The sequence below is a fragment of the Alosa alosa genome, chromosome 24, assembly GCF_017589495.1.
Source record: "Alosa alosa isolate M-15738 ecotype Scorff River chromosome 24, AALO_Geno_1.1, whole genome shotgun sequence".
NCBI classification, from domain to species: Eukaryota; Metazoa; Chordata; class Actinopteri; order Clupeiformes; family Clupeidae; genus Alosa; species Alosa alosa.
The window spans coordinates 15,419,881-15,444,950 of NC_063212.1; the positions used below are offsets into that span (position 1 = coordinate 15,419,881).

Sequence of the window (25,070 nt, forward strand, 5' to 3'; positions counted from 1 at the left end):
TTACTCTCAAGGGTCTCAAGGTGGGCTTTGGTCTGTAGCCTCCCCAAGGTGACGTAATGCAATGCATTGTTGGGGAAAGGAGAATCACTTCAAGCAGCTGTGAAATAGTACCTGCTTTTTCAGTATTATATTCCGTTTTGTGATACCCAACAACATCAAATACAATGGATAACAGTTTAAATATTTATTACCAACCAGCAAATTGTGCAAATTCGTTGGAAAATGAACCCTGCAACACGGCCTTTAAGTGTATGGTAGCTACATCTAAAGAAAAGGGGATGTAATGATAAGTGAATGAGGTTAACTCCCAACCACTAGATGGCTGCAGTAATGGCATAGCTACCTGATACATAGGAGATACGTGATATGGCATCGGTAGATTAAGAGAATGAAAAAGTCATGCTGAACGTGTGTGCTGACCAAGTTTAATAAATAAAAGGTTTATCTTACAAAGCTCAGTTTCTCAGTCAAATAGTAACATTACACAACAGAGTCAACTTTCTAAGCAGCCCATCGGTGGCTCTCATAGACTGATGTAACCTGGTTGTGCCTTGGGTTTAGTGAGTCTAGGCGATGCAAGTGCACTCTCTCATCCCGTCTTACCTGATCCAGAAAACAGGATATATTATGTCCACCTAGCTTTGTCTCTGGTCAAAACATGTCTCATATTTATAGCATGTAAGTCTTGTCTGTAGCCTATTGTAGATTGTACCAGGCATTAAAAACTATGCGCTCACTCTATGTGTAAAGCCACTAAATTATGTGTGTGTTTAAGCTACTGCACTAAACTCAAAACTTAATTTAGTGTCTATCCTTTTCAAAATTTTAAACAGAATATTTCATGTTTGTGGGTTGCTGAAGTGTGGACAAACTGCTCAATTGCGTCCGAGAAACCGCTAACCACGTTAGCTAAAATGACATCTCGACATGACGAGTAGCCTAGTCTGGATGTTTTGAAATGTTAAGTTTATTCAATAGGCTACATCAACAGTGTAGAGTTGTATCAGTGTTGCCATAGTCCACTTATTATAAGCGACTTGGGCTTGTTGTTTGCAGTCGCTTCTTTTGGTCTTGCCTCTGCGTCGACTCCGCGCTGTAACTGTAGGCTCCTCTAACATGACCGCCTCAGGGGTTCAGGGAGTGGATGCTAACTATTTGGTATTGTGTCGCTTCTTTTGGGCTTATTTTTAGAGACTTGTATGCCAGTGTCACTGCAACAAGCTATAGGCTACAATCAGTGGTGATTGCTGATCTTTGGAACAGGGGAAGCTCTGATAAAAATGGTCAATTATTAAATTAATATTATTAAGGTGCTATATTGTTCTTTGAGGGCAAAAAAGACCCCAAAACCCAGAATAGGCCAAACAGTAGGCTATAGGGTTGGCATGGCAGACATGGCATAATGTAGCCTACACCGTTATAGCACGCTACCTAACTTATCCTAAATACACAACTGAAACAAAGGCAAGTCACAAACTCTGTAACTCCACATTACGGTTTTATTTACATTATGCTATTTACAAAGACAAATAGAAACCGACTGTATTGCTCCCAAATTATGAGAATTTTAGCTGCTAACGTTAACGCATCCCTTAAACCACTTCCTGTCATATCGCGACATATGCTGTCAATCAAAAAGAGTCCAGCCTCTATGACGGTTCCTCCAATCATCATACAGAAGCTCGGTGTCCGGGCCATCCCACTGTCCCATTAACTCCCAGAGACGCCGGGCTTCCCTGGAAATGACGATTTTGTGGCGCTTGTCCAATAAATGTGTAGCTTTTCTGCACTGAGATCAGCCCACTCTGTAGTGCCATTGAAAGTCCAGTGAAGCCGAGCGTCTATGTGTTTTTTGCATGGTTTTTTGATGGATCGTGTTGTCACAGCAATGTATTACGGGTGCGAAATCACGGTAAATGACCGGCAAAACCTTATTGCTGAACAAACTAGCCATGAAAATGAACATGTTTTCAGCATGTTCTAGTTGGAATAGTAGGCTAGAAGCTAATGTAATAGTGTTATTTGATGTGATTTTCCGTGATATTTTAGAGGAGGCTGAGCTTCCCCTGTAGTCTTAGAGCAATCGCCTCTGGCTACAATATTGAAAACACATTGATTGTCAAATAATGCCATAGATGGTTTATGCGGGAGCAAGCAATTCATTTTCAGTGATATTGTTTAAATAACAGTCATGAAAGAGATGTTCAAAGCCTAGCACTGCAGAATACAGTGCACAGGTTGAAAAACCTTTCTCCCGCATATGAGGGTGCTGATCTTTAGCCTGAATTGCCAGGTTACTAGCAGTGAAACGTAGCAGAGGGGGCGACAATGTAATAAGGTAAAATTTGCATCTCACCGTATCACCAAATCAGGGGAGCCCTGAGCTCGTTTCCCTGCAATAAGACGGTCCTATCACGGGGTGATATGAGACAGCGACACCCGAAGAGCGTTCCTATGTCACGTTTAAATGCACACCTAACAGATGGCATCATATTCAAGTCCAATTTCTGTAATAGCCTGTTGTTAGCTAACCTGACTCGCCAGATGAATTTCGTTCCGCTTAGCTCCGCCTAGCTTCACTCACATCCATCTGGGACCTCTTCCATTGAGAGTGAGTTCTGCGCCCGATTTTATGGTACAGCCAATCAGGACGCAGGGCGGGAGTTTCATAGATGTGACATAGCGTAGAAGCGACTGAGACTGTTATCAGCGTCACAGGTTGGCTTCGATGTGAGTGGTTGAAGTAGCACGTCAATAGATGACGGACAAGTGGCTTATTCAATCATATGCAAGCATTTTTTTTGATTAGGCCCAGCCTTCTGAAGCAACACTCCAATGAATCGGTCCCAGATGGATGAGTGGAGCTAGGCGGAACGAAATTCATCTGGCGAGAGTCAGGTTAGTCTTCAGCACCCCAGGTTAAAAAATATGTTCCAGCGCGCCTGCATTTGACCTAATACTGATAGCAAAAATAGATTAAAAATTTGGGCTTCATGTTTTTTTTCCAGTGATTGTAATAGACAGCGAGCTTATTGCAAATGTTTCACGAAAGGCCTATGACAGATTGATGTGTGGTATGCAGAGGCGGGCAAATGGAATTTTAACCCAAAGTTTTCCTTCCAATTGTCCAGTCAGAATGTCTGTATTGCAAACTTGCTCTCTCCCTCTCCATTGTGTTTGTTTTGAGACTTTTTGCATACACTCTGTTCCTGCTAGACAATACATTTGCAAGAGTCGTATACATTTTGTTTTTACAGGACAGAAACAACCTGATTCTCAAGCATGGGACACACACTGTCCAAATTAAACGCAAGAAACATCAATATCAACTCTCAAGAACCACAGATGAGCTACACTGTGCACTTCGAAAATGCTCCTTTAAATGTTAACCGCACTGAGAGAGCGACCGAGATGAGGCACGTCTCCAAGTCTGGCACTACGGGCACTTCCGAGGGGCGCCAGGGGTCGCAGCAGGATGCCCGACGGCCGTCCCTGTATAGCACCATAGACGTGGTGCCACAATTAGACTTTTATGCAAAGACAATTGTAGGTCAGCAACGGCGTTGTAGACCATCCCTGGAGGTTCTTCGCAAGTCTTTTGATGTAAGTATTTTTCGAAGGTCTTAAGTCATAATATATATATATATATATATATATATTTTTTTTTTTTTATATAAATGTAAATACACGTTTATGTGACACCAGAAACTTTAATGTGCACACCAGACAAAATTAATATGGGATATAGACTTTTTTTTAAGTTTATTGTGCCTCTAGGACCCTTAAGGGGATCTATACAAATTAGGATAGTTTTGTTACAACCATGCTAAAAACATGGCTAAAGCAGCATTTGATTCGGTGTGCCATTCTTGCAATACATTGTTATGCTAGTACACCTGTGGTGACCGGTATGTGGAAATGTTTGCATAGGATGGAGATACTGCCAGTAATGCCGAGGGCTTGGGGAACGGAAGCCTGCCAGGCATCCCAGATGTAGAGGGCAGTGTTGAGGGGGCGAAAAATGCAAAACCGCCGGTCCGCTTTGGCTGGGTTACCGGTGTCATGGTGAGCGTGCACACACACACACACACACACTCACACTCACACACACATGCAGGCAGATGTTGATACTGTTTGCCAACTGTGTGTTGCAGATTCGCTGTATGCTTAACATCTGGGGAGTCGTTCTTTTTCTTCGTTTGCCCACCATCACCTCTTCAGTGGGCATCAGTGAGTCATCTCCAAGAGATCCATTTGTTTTTCATAATATTTGACATTTAAATGAACATGTTTGGAATGGTGGGCTTGGTGAAATACAAATGCTTCAAACTCATGTTTCAATGGTGTTCATGCATTGAATGAGATGCTTTGTTTTCAATAAATGCTGATCTGATTAGCTGTTCTACCTGGCTGAGGAGTTGTGAGAATTAAAATTCAGTGGATGCAGTGAGTGGTTAGTAGGACTTTTACCTCCTGAAGCCAGAGTTTTTCACCTCTGTCACTCCCTTATACAGTTCTCACCTGGGTCATCATCCTGATGTCCGTTGTCATAACCTCAGTGACTGCCCTCTCTGTATGTGCCATTGCCACCAATGGGAGAGTAAAGTCAGGTAAAATATTAAGCACTTTTGTTACTGTCAGACTGTGATGTACTGGTCTTTCTCCTCTCTCTCTCTCTCTCTCTCTCTTTCTCTCTCTCTGTCTCTCACTCACTCACTCACTCACTCACACATACATACACACACACACACACAAACACACACGTACAATTAATGTGCTGTGTGTTTCAACTTCAAGTGAATAGGAGAGTTGACAAATGAGTGCATTCTCTTCTTCCTCTAGGGGGCACTTACTTCATGATCTCCCGAACACTGGGCCCAGAAGTAGGGGGACCCATCGGGATGGTGTTCTCCTTCGCCAATGCCATAGCCTGTTCGTTGAACACGGTTGGGTTTGCTGAGACCGTCCAGAAACTTCTCAAAGTGAGGGACACTTGTGGCTTTACTAAGAAGTGACAGAAAACAGTAAATTAAAAAAAGACTTTTGATTGGTTATGAGGTGTAGTTTTTTGAACTTGTGTTTTGCATAGGAACATGATGCCATTATAGTGGACGATATGAATGATGTGCGGATTATTGGATTGATCACAGTCACCGTGCTTCTCCTCATTTCAATGGCTGGAATGGAGTGGGAATCTAAGGTAAAGCTTTTGAAGTTGCTTTTGTTTTTGAAAAAGTTGTATGATAAAAAAAACGTACTAGAATTGCATGCACTGCGGTTCTTTTGAGTGCTCTACTGTAGTACTGTACCCTTATTGTCATTTGTTAGGAATTTAAATAAATCCAATCAGAGACCTAGACAGATAAAGACAAAGAGAACATGCACCAATAATACTGTGAATGATGGATTTCTATTATGCCTTCAGAATTACATGGATGATAAAGTTGATTTACATTCTAAAAGTATTTGTTGTTTTTTATGGGGGGACCAAAACTCTCTCTCTCTCTCTCTATCTTGCTCTCTCTCTCTCTCAGTCTCAGATAATTTTCTTCCTGGTGCTCATGGTGACCTTTGCCAACTACTTGGTGGGCACATTTCTCCCCCCTACGCCTGAGAAACAAGCCCGAGGCATCTTTGGCTATCACAGTATGTGACCACCAAATGCATGGGAATTATTTATACAGATTTGAATTTATGTTAACTCTGCCCTATTTTCATATGTATTATTATTTTAACATTTTATAGTTACATCGAGAACAGCGAGTATATTATTTGAGAGTATTTTGAGTGGTTAGGGGGTTTAGGGAGCTAAACATAGAATTTCTCTGTATTTCCATAAACAATGTAATATATAAAGTGTTGTCATTCCCTGCTTGTGCATGAAGTTTTGGGGTTAAGGGTCAGTTCACCTATCATGTTTACCTGTAGGGTAGATTTTCTTAGAAAACCTTTTATGTTTACCTGTTCCAGGGGAGATTTTCATGGAAAACCTCCTGCCAGAAAAAGGAGATGGAGATTTCTTCAACCAGTTTGCCATCTTTTTTCCTTCTGCCATTGGCATCCTTGCTGGGGCCAACATCTCTGGTGACTTAAAGGTACGTATGAGCTGGTAAGTCCCGCCCTTTCCGCTGGACCTCTAGATTGAAAAATCGTTAATGCAAGTGAATGTGAGAAAATAATTATTTTCTGGTCCCGTTTGAATTTTGCCATGAATGTGAACATATGTTGTCTGTGTGAATTTTTAATATAAATTTTCGTGTAAAGAATGCTACAATTGAGCGGGTAGAAGTTTGATGCGGTTAAACTTTGTGTGAGAGCACTTTGTGGACTACAACTTTCCGCTAGACAACAGATCACTAGTTTCCCATAACAACCATCAGTTGGTCGAGATGTAGAGAGTTATTAAGATCGACTTTGAACACAGTGAACCATACAACTTTACAATCACACTGTATCGTAGTGTTAATGTGTTGAGTGAAGCTAGACATGTTTCAAATATTTTTGTTACCATGTGTGTTTATTCCTGCCGTTACAAAAACTAGCATCTCAGTTAATGTTAGCGATTAGAGCTAGCTCACGTCACAGCGACATGTAGTCTTTCTCGTTATGTCTTTTCCACAACTGATAGCCGAAGAATCATATAATATACTGTCAAACTCGTAACATGAAAAATTATATTAAAAATTCACAGACGACATATGTTCACATTCATGGCACAAATCAAACGGGACCAGAAAATAATTATTTTCTCACATTCACTTGCATTGACGATTTTTCAATCTAGAGGTCCAGCGGAAAGGGTGGGACTTACCAGCTCTATTGGGATCTTAATTTAATAGAGTGGTGAAGTCCCGCCCCTTCTACTTCCGGTCCATGGGACCTATCTTTCAAAAAATTATGAACGGGAGTTAATGGAGAGATAACAATTATTTTTTGGTCCAGTTTGAATTGTGCCACAAATTTCACATATGATGTGTGTGAATTTAAAAGATAATTTTTCACGTCAAGAAAGTACTGTTGTTCGATAGACTTCAAAAGTTATGTTGGTTTTGTGCAAATCCACTCAGTGGACTACATCTCTCGTCTCGAACGATGTACGTCACCAACGTAATGAAACGATAAGAGCTGTTATGCTAGTTAACGGTTGCATCTTGCTGCCTGCTATGTCACTTAACAGTATGTAATGTACAGTCTATGGACGAATACAACTTACCTGATGTGTTTAATCCTCTGACTCATGGTATTTTCTTCAGCAAGGAAAGCCCAATTAAGACCTGTTGCTGGTACCCGGCCTCGCATAGATAGGCCTACGTGGTGGGAAATGGTAGCAACGTTTTCAGCTCTTTTACGGCTATCTCGGGATATTTTGCTTTGGTTTTGATCCAAAAACTCGCCAGAGAGGTTTCCTCATACACACTCTTAAGACCACCGTCATTTGCAATTTCGATCAATTGCTCTTCCTCCTGCGCTGACAAGTTAGGACTATTCGGGGATATTGACAAATGGGTTATGGACCCACTCATTGGTTTGCCGTGGATCTTTGGAGGATGGGAAGTAACGCTCAAACTCATTTGAAAGCGCAACAAGGTGATTGCGCACCAGCTGCAAGAGAAAGGGCCCTGCCTCAGTCTCTCCCAAAACCCCCACCACTGTTTGGAACATATCAAATACACCCCGGTTCACTCGTCGTCCCCACAAATCAAGCTTGGCTTTAAATGCAGCGACTTTATCTGCCAGTTTAAAGACAGTCGTCATTCTCCCCTGGAGTGACAGGTTGAGGTCATTAAGCAACCCGAATATGTCACACAGGTAAGCGAGTTTTGACACCCAGTCCTCATCACTAAAATGTGCAGCTAACGGTGACTTTTTTTCTGTAAAAAATCTCTGCAGCGGCTCTCGCAACTCAAACACTCTGGCCAGTGACCTGCTAAAGATGCTTGTTTTTTGTTGCTCATTCTAGCAGTGCTGAAGGCAATATGTAAAGTGTTGAAGGCGGGACAGACAGACGTAAGAAAATAGACCTTGCAAAATGCAAACATGCGTGCAATCAAACAACTGCATATAGGCCTATGTCATGTAAAAACGTGACATTATTGCGAATTAAATTGAGTTTAGTTTGCATGCATTTTTTTTTTAACTCGTGTCGTAGGCTACAGCCCGGTTAGGAATGTCCAACACCACCACTGATTCTATTTTTCTCTTTATTATTTCATTACATCTAAGAAATCTCTTTGCTCTGAGTAAAGCATTCCTGTGTGAATTAACTGATCTTTTCCTCCAAAAATCTTAATGTAGCCCCTTGTTTTTTTAGTGTTACCATTTACTTTGAGGTCACCAGGTCCCATTGTCTGAAAAACACCCAAAACTAATACATTTCTATAGCTATTCTCCACTTTGGGGGTGGTGTTTTGGTGGCTGAAATTTTCCCCCCATCCCAAAATTGATCACTTAGTCATCATGGATCACTATTCTCCAAACATGCACAACTCAGCTTAACCTTTATAAGGGCACACCTGGACAATGAATTTAGCTTTCGCTGGATTTTTTTGACCCAGGGACATGGCCTTAGATTGAATGACACCATGTCCATTTTAATTGTGGGGGTGAGAAAATTATTCCTTTGGGATGTTTTTCAACCAGGGGGACCTGGTGACTTTCTTAAAGTAATTGGTAACACTAAAACAAGAGGCTACATTAAGATTAGGAGGAAAAGATCAGGCAGTGTGCCGAGAGACCTGCCCCAATTGTAAATACTCTTTTGATCCTGTGAGGAAAATTTGGTCTCCCAATCCGTGAATTAGTGAAGCACACAGTGAACACACAGTGAGATGAAGCACACAATGGGCACACAGTGAGGTGAAGCACACACCAACCCGGAGCAGTGAGCTGTCTGCTACAGCGGCGCTCGGGGATCAGTGAGGGGTTAGGTGCCTTACTCAAGGGCACTTCAGCTGTGGATGTTGACTGCACTTCAGCAGTGCTCAACCACTTCCCCCGCCCACATTTTTTCTACTGGTCGGGGATCGAACCGACAAGCCCGAAGCTTGTCAAACTAAAAGAAAGCTAGGCTATCATAAAAAAAGTTGCATTGTTTGCATGATAAAATGTAATCAGGTAACCCCCAACAATGTAACTGTAATCTGATTACACATTTTTTTTTATTGTAATCTGGGCTGATTATAGTTACTTGATTTTTGTAATCTGATTACGTAATCCAGATTACATGTAATCCGTTACTACCTAACCCTGGTACTAGATGTAAATTATTTACTACTAGTTCCCTGCTCTGGTCTGTCCTAACACCCCCTTTCCAATACTGGTTTGCACAGGACCCAGAGAGTGCTATACCCAAAGGGACGCTCCTGGCCATCCTCGGCACCACCATGAGCTATTTGATTATCTCTGTAACTGTAGGTAAGGCAGCAGCATGATGAATACATGAGTAAACTAAACTTTCTTGATTGTTAGGAGCACAAACTTTAGAGTTGGAGTCCACATAAAGATGTAAAGGATTTCTCTCTTTCTTTATCTATCTATCTATCTATATCTCTCTCTCACACACCCTCTGTCTCTCTACAAGGCTCGTGTATGATTCGTCATGCCACAGGCAACCTAAACGACAGCTTCTCTTTGGGGAACGGCTCAGATGTGTGTGAGGGTGTGGCCTGTAACTTTGGCTGGAACTTCACAAGCTGCTCACATGAAGGGGACTGCGAATATGGCCTCGCAGTTGACACTGGGGTAAACACCAAACCAGGAAAAAAAGATATCACGACAGAAATTGAGTTTAGTTCCTTGAAATGTTTTTATTTTGCTACAGTTTGTTTATAATGGTTTTCAAAAATGGTTTTCAACAATGCAACAATGCACAAATTACTATTTAAGCAAAGAAACATGGACACAAATACAGCATGCATGCCATACATGTACACATGTAAGAATAAAAATACAGTGTCAGTGTAGATGGACCTACATCTAAAGGTTTGTATGAACTCTTAAGTTCAGCCAAACATCAAAACCCCAAAGTCTAGTCTAACTAAACTGAAGAAATGTGTCACTTATTCAGACATACAAGAGAGAAGCAACGCCAACAGACTATGAAAAGTTAGTGTAATTCAGTGAATACAGGTGAAATAACCATGGGAGAAACATCACATAAAAAATGTTATTTAAAATTTTGAGGTGACAAGCAACAGGTGAAATTACCATTGGAAAAATGTTGCATAACATAAAAAAACAAGCAACTGGTGACAACAAATCACTGACTATGTGTGTGCAGCTTTAGGCTTTCACTAATCTATCTTAGTCTGTCTGTTCGACTCCTAGGCGCTAACGATGGTATCAGGCGTCGAACCCATCATCATTGCCGGGATCTTTGCTGCTAGTCTATCCTCTGCTCTTGGATTCCTGGTCTCTGCCCCGAAGGTGTTTCAGGTGGGTGTCACTAACTCTTATCTACCTTCATCAGGTTTATCAATGAAATACATTTGTTAGTTAGTGTATAGTAGCATATTGGTGAATAATTTGCTGCTGAGTATGGTTATTCACTATTCCAGATAATGAGATAAACTATTGAATTTATTCATTTAAATTACTCCATCAACACTAATGGAAATAGAAATGCATACAGAGCTGTGGACATAATATTTAGTATATTGCATTTGTTATTACAAAATATTGTTTCTCTCTTTGTCACAGTGTCTTTGCAGAGACAACATATACCCCTATATTGGCTTTTTTGCAAAGGGTTATGGGAAGAATGATGAGCCTTACCGTGGTTATATTCTAGTTTATTTTATTGCATTAGCATTCATTTTGATTGGTGAGTCTTAGCCTGACAATTTATCATATTTAGCACCTCATGTAAGTGTAGTTTATTTATCAGTTTCTCTTTTTCTCACTCTCATGCATCTTTCTCTCAGGTGACTTAGATCTTGTTGCCCCTGTCATTTCGAACTTTTTCCTCTGCTCGTACGCGCTCATCAACTTCAGTTGTTTCCACGCCTCTACCACAAACTCGCCAGGTGAGTTTATTCAAGATACAAGAGTTCCATAGGAAACCCCCCAAGTCACAGAAATACATTACAGTTCAACTGAAATCTCTCCCCAGCAAATATGGTCATATGCAATTCAGATTGACATATATGATTCATAGAAGTATAATATGATTCATATTATGTCATATTATACCATATCATATATCATATTCTTTGAATCATATATGTCAATCTCAATTGCACACTTTGCAGAAGGATAGTCAAATATTTAAAGACTGTATTCTTCTATTCCTGACATTACTTTCTTATCTGGGAACATCTGCTATAACTACTTTTATGTACCAATACTTCTACAAAAACACAAATTTATAAAAATAAAGAATGAATTAATTACATTTTGGACAGTATCTCTAGTATGTATGTTGTGATTTCCATGCTGGATAATTACAAATTACAAAACATTATTAAACGTTTCTTTTAAAAATGTGCTGCATGATTCTATGCTGCCCCCTATAGGCTGGAGGCCTTCCTTTCGTTACTACAACCGCTGGGTAGCATTGTTTGGAGCCGTCGTCTCTGTCGTGGTTATGTTCATGCTGACCTGGGAGGCAGCCCTCATCACCTTCTGCATCCTCCTCTTCCTCTTTGGCTACGTCATCTACAAGAAGCCAGGTTAGAAGTTGAAAAGATTTGTTTGTATAGATGTTGTGGTCATGTTTTCAATATGTTCATTATTTTGTTAATTGAATACCCATGTAAGCATGATGTGTTGCTTGACCAAGGTGGTTTCACCAAGCATAAGAGATATACCCCAAAAGAGAAAAAAGTTGGGACGTTGTGTAAAATGCAAATAAAAACAGAATGTGATAATATATCTCGTAAACCCATATTTAGCAGCAAAAAGGACATAGACAACATATCAAATGTTGAAAATTGAAATTTGGACAATTTCATGGAAAATACATCTTAATTTTTACGGGAGCATCTTAATTTTTACGGGAGCATGTTTACCACTGTGCTTCAACTCTGTTCGTCAAATGTGACCGATTGACAATTCTTCTCTCTAAAAAATATTGTTAACTTATTCTGACTACCTTGAGGCTTCTTGACTTTGTTAACACAGGGCGTCTGAACACACAAAACAAACTTTGATTATTTTTATAACAATTTGAGAGTTATTTAACTATTATTTAACCTAAAGTCCAGGCACATACTTATTGATCAGATGGACTGTATGTGCTTCTGTACATTAAAACACACACACAAACACAAATGGAACCTTTCCCCAATAGAATATTCCCCTTTCTGACTTGCATGAGCTCAGGTCAGTGAGGCCTGCAGGCCATAAATAGCAATAGGAAGTACAAAACTGGTACTATCCAATAGAACACAAGTTGATACAAAGGTCTATCACAACATTAGATGATAATATGTGTGTTACTATGGATTTATAACAAGTTATAATGCAGCGGCCATTTTTAACCAGAAACACAAACTAGTAAACATAAAACGAACAGGAGGGTTAAATGTTCAGGAACTCTAGCTGACCATTTGCTAGAGTTTTGATAATTAAATGCTGTCCCACTAATCCCCAATACAGGATTTCAGTTGCTCAGCAGTATTGGGTATTCTTAGTCATGTTTTTATCCATTATGCACCTAATTTGAAAAATCTGGACTGCAGACCGGACATTTTAGCACCTGAACTCCTCCTATATGGAGAAATACTATTTAGGGCCCTTTTCCATGTTACCTCAGTCCATTTTAAACAAGCCCAGGCCCAGATAAGACGGCGGTATTTTCTGTATCAGAAATCAGTATCAGTATTCTCAATACAATTTTGGCTGTTACAATTTTGGCTGCAGTTTTTGAATTGAGTATCAAATTATGCACATAGACAATGGTTATCAGAGGTTTTCCTAAGCCCATACAATGACAGGTCTGGTGTTGATGCAGTGCCTTCTGAGGTCCAAAAGACCACAGCCATCCAATTTGTTTTTCAGCTCTCTCCCTTGTTTGTAAAAAAATGTACAACATTTAAACAGCTTTATTGGCCAGGTTTGCGTAAACAAACAAGGAATTTGACTCCGGTTAATCTTTGCTCTCAAAGTACAACACTCACACATATAAGAATAAAAAATAAAAAACATAAAATGAAATATAGCCGCAAGCGGCGATGGCGGGCCCGAGCACCTGCGGGCCGCAACCCATGACATTTCGTGGTCCAACAAAGCCCCGATGAGGTCCGTTTGTGAAATGTACATATTTGATGCGTGTGCTATTTTTTTTTTGGATTTTTTTTTCTGGCACACAAAATTTCAGATTAACCTGAGAAGTTTCAGACCATTCATTCAAAACATAGAACATTTCTGGCACATTTCCTGCTTGGCCAGATGGTGGCGCTATGCTAGGCATGTGAATTACACATGTGAATATCATCACAATAATATCCAATATTTTATAAAGTTTCAGATTAATCAGTTAGGGCATTGTCCATTTCTGGCACATTTCCTGGTTGGCCAGGTGGTGGCGCTATGCCAGGCAGGCCCATTGGGTGTCTGGATATCATCATAATCATAATATCTATTAACCTGAGAAGTTTCAGACCATTCATTCAATGCACTGTGACTTTATGACACATTTCCTGTTTATGTGGTGAGATATTAAAACCATAATATATTACAACATATAAAAAATCCCTTCACAATTTAACATCAGCAACATCTTGACATAATGTTTGCCAAATTTCACATGAATCTGACAAACCGTCTAGGAGCAGTATGTTAAAATTGATCATGGGACATCAGTGTAATTGTCATTCTTTCTGTTGCCAGTTGGTGGCGCTATGCCAAACATGCATTATGGGCATGTGAATATCATCATTAACATGGTATTCAATGACCTGTGAAATTTAAAACATGTCAAGCCATGCATGGTGAATTAAGACACATTTATTGTTTATGTGGAAGGGTATTAAAATTCATAGTTTTGCCATTTCGTCAAATTACAACATATCAAAAAAAGCTTCACAATTTAGAATCAGAAGCATATTGGCATCATGTATGCCAACTTTCACATGAATCGGATCAACCGTCTAGGAGGAGTATGTTAAAATTGGTCATGTCCAACACACAAAATCCCAATTACCTCACTTCCTGTGGGCGTGGCTAATGGCATGTTAATACAAAAGTTTGGGAGTTACACACACCCACCAAATTTGGTGTGTGTATCTAAAACTATATGCCAACCACAAGTCACAGTGGCATAAGGGGGCGCTATGGAGTTCCTGGGCCAAGCCCAGTGCCAAGGCTTTTCCCCTGTGTATTCACGGTACCTTTTGACGTGTGTGCCAAATTTCATGTGTTTTCACTGTTGGGAAGCACCTCTTTTAGCACCACAATTCATCACATTTTAGTCCGCACAAAATCCCAAATACCTCACTTCCTGTTGGGCGTGGCTAATGCATTGTACATACGAAAGTTGTTCATCTTGGGGAGATACACACACCTGCCAAATTTGATGTGTCTAGCTGAAAGTATGTGCCAACCACTGCATCAATCACCTAAGGGGGCACTACTGAGTCCCTGGGCCACGCCCGGGGCCAAGCTCTTGTACCTAACAAGCTCTTGTACCTTTGCGTGACACCTGATGTGTGTGCCAAATTTCAAGACTTTCCACCCATGTTAAACACCTCAAAAAAGGAAAACGCTCTGAGACAAAGTTAAAATAATAATAATAATAATAATAAATAATAATAATAATAATAATAATCCTTACAAAAACAATAGGGCCTTGCGCCCTTCGGTGCTCGAGCCCTAATAATAATAATAATCCTTCCAAAAACAATAGGGCTTTCACCTCTCGGTGATACCTATATGCGGGACGGCCTTGCGCACCATCGGTGCTCGGGCCCTAATAATAATAATAATAATAATAATCCTTACAAAAACAATAGGGCCTTGCGCCCTTCGGTACTCGGGCCCTAATAAAAGAATAAAAACAGAACACTAAGAATAGAATGAAAAGGGCAGTAGAATTTGGCTATGTATAAGAATACATAATGTACATTTGCAATAAATAGACACTAAGGTGGTATAGGGTAATGCAATTGTCCATGGGAGTGCGGCTGGGGAAGACCACCTCCTTGTTGTCCGAATGAACTCTCTGAATGTTTTAATAATATTTTGTCCTGTAGATGATGAACTCCCCAAATACTTCACAATTTCATGTTAAGAAGCATTAAAATTGCATTGTTTCATCATTTGTGCATACAGGTTTACACAGAGTGAGGAATACCCCTGCATCTTTACTTGTAAGAGACCTGCCTCTCTGTGATGCTCTTTTTCATTCCCAATCGTGTTGCCAGTTACCCTAATTAGTTGTGAAACTATTTTATTTATCATTACACAACTTCTCCAGCATTTTGTTACCCCCGTCCCAACTTTTTTTTCAGACATGTTGCTAGTATCAAATTCAAAATTAAGATATATTTTTCATGAAATAGTCAAATTTGTCATATTCAACATTTTAGTGCAAATATAGGCTGATTCATGTTCCCTTGCATTGTGTAACTGAGGTCCATGGCTAGTCTGGCTTTCATCAGACCAAGCACAATCTTTTAAGAAATCAAAAAATAAATAGCGGGCAGATCAGGCTGGGTTCACCCAGCCTAGTCCATAGGCACCCGATATTGTTTAATTTTCCGATTGAGCTATTTACGCTCTGGCAATTCTAAATGCAAAAATGCATCAGGGAGTTATGACAAAACGGTAACTAACAAACTAGATCCTAATAGAAAGCTGTTAGCTTCCCTAAGCTACAGGTAGGATTATAAGGTAGGCCTATTTACAACATAAATTGTCAATAGGCTATGCTGGCTTACACAAATAAAATCTCCACGGAAACCAATGGTTTACGCCTTACAGTATCAAGCGGACTTAAACTGTCATATCGTGGCGAAAAGTTGTAATAACATTCACGCAGCTCCATGAGTCAAGGAAAGCGCGAATGAAGTAGCCACTTCTAAATGGGACCCACTACACAGTAGCTTAAGGTGTGTTGCTAAAGCAGCACAGACTACAACTACCAAGCTGTAATCAAAGCACACCGATTCCCCTCTCACACCCTGCACGCACTTAAAACAAAATAAACAGGCGTCTCAGTCTCACGCATGTATAGGCAAAACTGTATCAGACCGGTGTAACGTTGGTAAATCTTCCATTGCACAGAATGATTTTGTAGCACATGCAATAAATGACAGTCGAAAGATACAAACAGTGCTGCTATCAATTTGCTTGGTATAACCGCATTTATAGTTTTCTACAAATGCAATGAATTAAATCCCTCCATCACTCAACCAACGCTAACGGTAACATTACCTAGGTCCTTATTGATATTACAAGATTAACGTACCTGCAGTAAAAACCAAGCATGTCCGATAAACATCCTCAGATTTATTTCGCTTCAAGAAGAAATGGGAATTACACTTCATGTGAACATCGCCCTATCCTTATTAGATGTAAGCTGCGGTAAATTACAGTCCTTGTAGGAAGCGTCCATTGTTTTTTCCATCCCACTTTTAACTTCCAACAAAATTACGTCTCACTGCAACGATGCGCCATCTAGTGGACAAACAACTACTTATCGCCAATACTGAAAATGCAGCCATGATGATGATGATGAATATTTATTTTGGCTTTCTTTTTAATCCTACTGAATTTGTAATTATGTATCGGCCGTTCTAATACCGATAGTATGTGGGTGCCTGTGTGTGTGCATGTGTATATGTGTGCACCGCCATTTACAGGCCAATGAGTGTACAGTCACTAAATGTACACATAACCTAATTTTTTAGACCCCCATGGATGAATTCTACTGAAACTTGGCATACCCCAGAGAATGCCAGGTCAATCATACACATAAAATTTGGTGCAGTTCTGAACATCTCAACTGAAGATAGGGGCGATTAAAGCAGAATAATATTGCATTTTCATTTTTTACCGGGGGGTGGGGGTGCAAATCACAAATGAGTGATTATGAGCCAGGTTGATGTGGGCCCTTGAGACCAACATACCATAAAGATTCTTCATCCTCAGTGCCACGGTTCAGGTAGTTATTTAGGAAAAACTGTTTTTTTTTTTTTTTTGCGGTTCGGGGCCCAGCTGGGGGTGGTCCCTCGGGGCGAAATGAAATTTTTCCGTAAAAGTCTAGTGGGGCTACATACCCACCAAATTTCATGTACCCGGTGGTTCGGTGTCCCGGTATCAATGACCAAAAATTCAGGGAGTAGATGATGGGGAAAAATTCTTGAATTGTGTGCATGTGTGCGTGTACAAATTTATGTGTGTGTGGTGTGTGTGTGTGTGTGTATGTGCGTCCTTGTGTGTTTGCCTGCGTATGTGTGTTTTGTGCATGTGCATGCATGCGTACATATGTCTACTGTGTGAGTATGTGTCATACGTATGATTACTGTAAATGTATGTGTGTGCGTGTGTATCTGTTATGCACATGTGTGCACATGGAATGGGTTAACACGACCCTGGAGGCAAAACATAATGAAAAAAATTGGTCATCCTAGGCCCTACAGTTCTCAAGATATTCACAGAGAACTGTCTCTGCCCTACCCTCCTTCGGGGGTCCAGTCCAGCTGGGGCTACAGATCAAAACGAAGAATGACGGTTCCATGCTATCCATGTGGGGGTACATGCCCACCAAGTTTTGTGTACCCCGGTCTTTCAGTGTCCCGAATCCTTGTTGGTGTCGTCACTAAATGTACACATAAATTATTTTATTGTAAGGCCCCCATGAACAAAAAGTACACAAAACTTGGCATGCATTCGGAGGGTGTCATAATGATCCTACACTTTTAATTTCGTGCAGTTTTGACCTTGTCAGCCAGAGATATTGTGATAAAAACACCTAATTTTTTGCTTTTAATTTTTAACTAGGTGGCTTTATACATGAAATAATTGGTAATGGGATGGGTTGACATGCCCCTTAAGACCAACATACATAAAAGGTGGACCTCCTAGGCCCTACGGTTCTCGAAATATTCACAGAAAACTGTCTCCGGCCACCTACAGGCCAGTTGGTGTATAGTAACATAAATTAATTCATTGTGTGGCCCCCCATGAACGGAATTCCACAAAACTTGGCGTGCATACAGAGGGTGTCATAATGATCCTACAATTCCAATTTCGTGCAGTTTTGAATATGTTAGGTCACAGATACCTTCAATTACAACACCTCATTTTTACTTTTTTGTGTTTAACTAGGTGGCGCTATACATGAAATGAGTGGTTATGGAATGGGTTGACATGGCCCCTTGAGATCAACATACAAAACCCTACGGTTTTCGAGATATTCACAGAAAACTGTGTCTGCCCTACCCTCCTTTCGGGGGGTCCAGTCCAGCGGGGGGGCTACAGATCAAAACGAAAAACGATGGTTCCATGCTATCCATGTGGGGTTACATGCCCACCAAGTTTAGGTACCCCGGTCTTTCAGTGTCCGGGAATCATTGACGGAAATTTGGGCATCGCGAAAAAAAAAAAAAAAAAATCTGACTAAACCTATATGACCGCCGCTTCGCTGCGCGGCGGTCATAATAAATAGTATATAGAAGTAGTATACAGTAATATTCAAATAAAAAAAAGAAAACATTTTACTATTCAATGTGAGATGGTAATCAACATTAATTTCTACGAAATGTACCTTTTAACCAGTATTGCCATCAGCATAATTTGCTAGCTATCAAATCAAGACTGGTATGTCCAGCTAACGTAACGTTTGCATAGTAGGAGGCAACGGTTTACATGTCGGTTTTTGGTCATATTTTTAGTGCAGTGACTTTGTACACTGGTGCTTGTTTCATTCCTATTTTGCATTTGAGCTGAATACAGCAGACTTTTCCCTCCACAGATTCACATCGGTAAATTAAGGGATGAACTTGCGCTCCCGGGGGCGGTTCAGAAAAAAGAGGAGGCGTGTTCCGGCACAAACGTTCCCTGGTGGTATTTTGGTATGGTTTTGCTTGGCAATAATGTAGCGTGTGCACAATTTGGTTATGATTGCTCATAATTCTTCTACTGCAGAGTGAGATGGAGTACGTCTTGGGACAGAGAATTAGACGCGAGAGGGACAGGGTCTGCCGGCCCAGACAGACCTATCTCTCCCTCAGTGAGGAGGAATGTAGGAGTAAGCTACGCCTGACCCATTAGGCTGTGACAGATGTCTCCCATCCCCATACAATGCCACTTCTCTGTCTTTTACGGCCCTGACAAGAACGGCTGTGAACCACTCCTGGCGTGCACCTTGCAAATCAGCCATTATAGCAATCCAACATGGGACAAGCGCGCCTGCTTTTAAAGGGAATGTGAGAAGACGTTCTGATTGGTTTGTGACGCCCAAACCACACCTATGAGTAATGCCAACCCATTTTAGATTTGCGTCGGGCACAAGAGTAATTTATCCTGGCGGTATAATAGCAACAGTGCCCGAGATCCACCCACAAAGCTACTTGTGTTTGCATTTGATAAGCTACTTGTGTTTCCGATCGAAGATAGGGCCCTAAGTCTTCTTTTGAGTGGACAATCATTTGATGTGTTTGTTGTGGATGTGTTCTACCATCGAAGCTGCTACCTGTCCTTTACAGCCGCTCAGAGACTACACTGGACAGAGAAGAAATGGAAAAATTGAAATATTGGGCTATATTTTGGCGATCTAAAACGCATGGTCACTGGTTTGCCCAGTCCAGTGATGGTGGGGGGCAGCTGTGGCCTACTGGTTAGCACTTCGGACTTGTAACCGGAGGGTTGCCGGTTAAAACCCTGACCAGTAGGAACGACTGAAGTGCCCTTGAGCAAGGCACCTAAGGCGTTCTACATACTCGACGCACCCGACCGGTAGCGCGACACCGTGACGTCAAAATGACGTAGATCTTGCTGGCGCGCCAGGATTTTAGCCAGGTAGCGAGGTAGCGACCACCATTTTTTTCAGACAAAGCGACAAAGCGGAAACAGGAAGATGGACTAGTTCGAGGAAAAGCAAGAGTTGCAGTGTTTTGTTACAGTCGTGAATTTGTAATAGTTTGCTGGATAAGTTAATAAAGTTACCAGCGAGAGTTGCAACACATGGAATTAAGAGGAAAGAATAGAAACGATTTATTTTCAAACAAAGGATATCTATTAAGGCCTGAACAAAATCTCTTTCCACTTCAGGAAATTACACAAACTCAGCCAACTGCTAGCTAGCTAGCCAGCTAACTAAACTGTTTAAATTATTAAAATTTCCCTCGGGATGACTAAAGTATCTATCTATCTATCTATCTATCTATCTATCTATCTATCTACCTGTGCGCACACCTTGGAAACTAGATGATAATGATGGTGGTAGTTGTGAATAGTAGCAACCAAAGTCTGCAGCAGCGCAACTTCAAACAGCGCATTGGTATTTTGATAGTCAGCGGCGCAATTGAAGGAATCTGCTTGCATGCGAAACCATATGGAACAGGTATTCCACTAAACCATACTTTACTAAAACCTAGCAGAGTATAGCCTACACGCTTCTGCATTCGTCTATTATTTGAACTCATTGGCAAAGTGAAACTAACTTCACCGTGGTGTCATAGTCAAAGACAAAATAGTTATACACAGTTAATTACTTCACTATTGACTGACAATGGGTTACCATCGAAAACATAGCCTGAAAAAAGCAACACTTACCCCAATAATATTCGAAAGACTGAACAAAAAATCAAAATGACATTTAAAGGACATTTATCCTCCAGATGAGTTGCTGCTTACATCTCGTGACAGTGCGTCTTCGGCTGTGCTCCATATGCGCCTCTTTTTAGATAGTGTACGATAGCGATTTAGATCTTGCTCCAGGCCACACTGTAGGTCGTTAATTGCTTCACCCCTGAGCACATTGTTCAATAAAAGAGACGCATGGCGAAAAACTCGAGTGTACATTGAACATTTGATCACTGAAAAAATGGGTTGCAAGTGCTTGCTATGTGCTTACTATGAGTCTGCATTGGCATTTTTGTTATATATGCATTATTTATGTAAATTTAATTTACTAATATAAACATGACTTGACATGACAGAATTTACACTGCAGATAACTTTACACCTGAAAGAGATAGAATATTCTTTAACTAATCATAAAATGTCACCCAAACATAAGTGGGACAATCGAAACCCTTTATTTCTGCTAATTAGTCAAAATATGCAAAATAGCTCATTAACTATGTGTGATATAAAAAAAATGGATATTTACTATTACTGTATACTATTTCTATAAGTCTTTTACTATTACTAAATTAAATGGACAACTGGAGGGGAAGATCAGTTACAACACAGCATGAAAACAATATTTGTAACAATACGAATATTTCTTCACAGACCCATTCTTGCATGCAAATTAGTCAACAAAATGATGCCCATATGCAAATTAGCTCTCACAAAATAATGCAAAGAGTGTTTATTTGCACTAATTAAGTAAAAACATTCATAATTGCTTTGCCATGATGTTCTTGTAAAGGTGAAGTGGCACATGAACAAAAACGGATAAAAACAAATCTAATTTGCATAATGTAACTGCAATATCCCATCTAAAAACATACTTTTTTATGATCATTTGTTATATTTGATACAATTTGAATACTATTTGGCCATAAAGTAATTAACTTATCTACTCGCAGCCATATTATCAATACATTTCTTTATTATGCATTTATATTCACTAATGTATTAAAATATGCAAATTATCTCATTAACTATGCATGATATAAAAATGTCCCAAGCGGAAATGGATTCTATGCGAAAAAGTACTATAGAATCAATTGAGAAAAGTTTGGTAGTGACCTTAATCAGATCGTTCTGGGTTTTGCCCTGTCTATTTGATATATTGTCTGTGTCCTTTTTGCAACTAGATTTGCAGATTGTTACATTCTGTTTTTATTCAACATCCCAACTTTTTCTGTTATGGGGTTGTATAAGCAACTATATGTTTGTGGACTTTTCAGTATTATACATCCAGGGGAGATTTTCTGAATAATTTGATTTCATTTGACTACTTTTGAAAGTAGAAATGATGATTAAACAAAATGTGTGAGTGTAATATAGTAACATTTTCCAGATGTTCCTTGTTTATTTCTGCAGAGGTGAATTGGGGCTCCTCTGTGCAGGCTAGCACCTACAACATGGCTTTGTCCTACTCAGTCTCTCTGTCAGCGGTGGAAGACCATGTCAAGAACTACAGGTGAGCTTTGCAAAAGCAATTAGTAGAAGTCTTCACTAAAGCTTAATGCCACAAATCCTAACTGCATCCTTCAACATCAGTGTATCACTGCCATCTACATCTTGCTAAATATTGATGATTGACATGGACAAAAAGACAACAGCAATGGTAAACATATTGAACTAGCTGTGTGACAAACTCCCGTCACTATGGTTGATTATGCGCTCTGACTGCCATACTAATGAACCTGGTTCTTTGACTTTGCGGTCAAGCTGTACTGTAGGTTACGTGCCTCAAAGACCTGCGTTTAAGGCCGGATGGGGTGACTGCTCTCTCCCTCCGACACACAAGTAACTTTTGGTTATCCCGTTTCTTCTCTTAGGCCCCAGTGTTTGGTTCTGACAGGGCCGCCAGTTGTTCGTCCAGCATTGGTGGACTTTGTGGGCTCCTTCACTAAGAATATCAGTCTGATGATCTGTGCAGACATCCTTATGGTACTCTCAAAATCTACCCTTATAGCAGTGGTTATCGCACTTATGAGAAGAACTATCAACAATGATATTGGCATACCTTTAGCCCCTCTGTTACATTTAGACCTCCACTATATGATTTCATTAAAACGTGTGTTCTCTTTCTCTCTCTCTCTCTCTGTTTCCCTCCTTCTCTCTGTCCTTGTCTTCTTGTCTGTCTCCAAGGAGGATAAGACAGCACTTACTCAGCGCAGTACTGATAATATTGTAAAGTGGCTTAACCTCCGAAAGGTCCGTTCCTTCTACACTGTGCTGAATGGAGACAGTCTGAGAGAAGGAACAAAGACACTTATGCAGGTTAATAAAAAAAGCTGTTTTGGTGCCGGACCGCAACTCTATTCTTGCCCTTACTTCTGGATAATTTATAGTTTTAAATTAGTAAATACATAAAAATATCCATGGAATCAACCATGGTTGGGTGTATTTGTGTTTATTGCTGTGAAAAGATGTTGGGTTCTGCATCTGTAATAAAGACCAGAAGCTGAGGTCTCGTTGTTTTGATTGAAATTAAAAACACATGATGATAAATGCTTGGAACTATATTGTAACGTCTATAACACAATTTTGTCCATATTACTTTTTCGCCAAAGTCTACAGGTCTGGGGAAATTGAAGCCCAACCTTCTGGTAATGGGATTTAAGACAAACTGGAGAGGGTGTTCCCCCTACAGCATGGAGGACTATGTGAATACCATCCAGTGAGTACAGATAGTTCCAGTAGATTGCCTTTGTTTCACATCTCACTCGTGTGTATGTGTGTGTGCGTGTGTAATTTGTGTTTGATTTTGCATTCGATATGTATGTCAAGTAATTACGCATTACAAGTCTAAACATGAATATCCTAAAACACCCTTTATATATAATCTATACCCTGATCAACACTGTATTCTTTTTTTATCTCTCTCGTATAATATTAACTTTGTACCCTTGATTGGTCTAGTGATACATTTGACGCAAACTATGGTATATGCATTCTTAGAATGCTGGACGGCCTTGACATGACCAATGACATGTTCTGTGCAGGTGAGGATTGCTCCAGTTTGTTAATTAAGTGATTTTTAAAATTATTATTTCATGCAAATGTACAGTATGTTTGTAATGACAGATCAAGGTTGAGTTATTTCGTGCCCAGGTTTCATCCCTTGAAATATTTTTTTTGAATTAATAAAGGAACACCATTCTCAATGTCAGGTCATGGAATACTTGATGTTGGGGTGCAGGAATTCATGGCGTGATAGTGGATAAATGAGCATTCACTCTTACATCAATAACCTATGACTGAAACACTGTAATTACAGTATCCAACACAAAATTCCCATAGCAAAAATCCAAAACAGATTGTAAATAACTTGTGTTGCTATCAACATGATCGCTTTAATCGCTACTAAATGTAATCACTGATCATTACATATCAGAGATATGTTCTGTGTCCTTCAGATAATGCTGCCTTTAAACAAGATAAATCTCCTGAGCAACAATCCAACAATGACTCCACAGGGGATAACTCAGGTACGTCTGAGCATATACAGTACAAGCCAATACAATAACGGATTAACACCATCACTGCTGACCATTACCTGATCTTGTCTGTGCCCAGATCTTGGCAATTGCCAGCCAGACCATCACATTCCCAGCTGTGAAATCTCTACAGTCTTCCAGACCAAACAAGGAAAGAAGACCATAGACGTGTACTGGATATCTGATGATGGAGGTGACTATGGATGAACGTGTGGATACAAACATTTAGATTTTTATTTTCTGTGAACTGAAGCCTCCTTACAAGTATGTCTCTGTCGGTTTTTCTGTCTGTCTGTCTTTCCAGGTCTGACTCTGTTAATTCCGTACCTGTTGACCAGAAGAAAGCGTTGGCGGCACAGTAAGGTCCGCGTCTTTTTAGTTGGGCAACAACAGACCATTGAGGAAGATCGCAAAGAGTGAGTTTGAGCAGGAAATTGTATGATTCTCTAGCCAGCCAGCCTCTTCCTTTTTTGTACTGTGACTTCATTGAAATAGAGAAAACTCCGAAAACATAACAAACTTTTTAATCATCATTTATCTCCATCTGTAATAGGATGGTGATTTTGCTTCAACGTTTTCGCCTGGATGTCGATGATGTCATCGTCATAACAGACAGCGAACATCAACCCATGGCCAAAAAGTTTGTCTGGTTTCAATAACATTCCAGTACTGTACATTTTGGCTGGAGGGGTTAGGCGTTGTTTATCTGTAGAAACTGTGTATGACTTGTTATAATGAAAATAAGATGAACAGAAAAATGGAAAGATAAAACTCTCTGGGTTC

At 40.1% G+C, this 25,070-nt stretch overlaps 2 protein-coding genes across 4 annotated transcripts in view; one reads left to right on the plus strand and one right to left on the minus strand.

The window, feature by feature from the left end:
• LOC125289084 (basement membrane-specific heparan sulfate proteoglycan core protein-like) overlaps window positions 1–25,070 on the minus strand; it is a 947,802-nt gene that overhangs the window by 707,243 nt on the left and 215,489 nt on the right. The window lies entirely within an intron of this gene.
• Window positions 1–25,070, plus strand: part of LOC125289216 (solute carrier family 12 member 3-like) — a 43,255-nt gene that overhangs the window by 16,703 nt on the left and 1,482 nt on the right. The window contains exons 1-24 of one of the 3 annotated variants that reach the window (XM_048235944.1): window positions 2,872–2,898; window positions 3,258–3,603; window positions 3,931–4,065; window positions 4,155–4,230; window positions 4,515–4,610; window positions 4,843–4,982; window positions 5,090–5,200; window positions 5,535–5,646; window positions 5,971–6,095; window positions 9,330–9,414; window positions 9,581–9,741; window positions 10,327–10,434; window positions 10,699–10,822; window positions 10,923–11,024; window positions 11,514–11,669; window positions 22,162–22,261; window positions 22,623–22,734; window positions 22,936–23,067; window positions 23,361–23,467; window positions 23,710–23,792; window positions 24,207–24,278; window positions 24,367–24,480; window positions 24,592–24,703; window positions 24,841–24,927. In XM_048235944.1, the coding sequence (XP_048091901.1) occupies window positions 3,283–3,603; window positions 3,931–4,065; window positions 4,155–4,230; window positions 4,515–4,610; window positions 4,843–4,982; window positions 5,090–5,200; window positions 5,535–5,646; window positions 5,971–6,095; window positions 9,330–9,414; window positions 9,581–9,741; window positions 10,327–10,434; window positions 10,699–10,822; window positions 10,923–11,024; window positions 11,514–11,669; window positions 22,162–22,261; window positions 22,623–22,734; window positions 22,936–23,067; window positions 23,361–23,467; window positions 23,710–23,792; window positions 24,207–24,278; window positions 24,367–24,480; window positions 24,592–24,703; window positions 24,841–24,927 (2,771 nt within the window). In that variant the 5' untranslated portion in view covers window positions 2,872–2,898; window positions 3,258–3,282. Of the gene's footprint in view, window positions 1–2,871; window positions 2,899–3,257; window positions 3,604–3,930; window positions 4,066–4,154; window positions 4,231–4,514; window positions 4,611–4,842; window positions 4,983–5,089; window positions 5,201–5,534; window positions 5,647–5,970; window positions 6,096–9,329; window positions 9,415–9,580; window positions 9,742–10,326; window positions 10,435–10,698; window positions 10,823–10,922; window positions 11,025–11,513; window positions 11,670–22,161; window positions 22,262–22,622; window positions 22,735–22,935; window positions 23,068–23,360; window positions 23,468–23,709; window positions 23,793–24,206; window positions 24,279–24,366; window positions 24,481–24,591; window positions 24,704–24,840; window positions 24,928–25,070 lie in introns of those variants that run through there. The other 2 variants (XM_048235943.1, XM_048235945.1) reach the window with 2 other exon arrangements.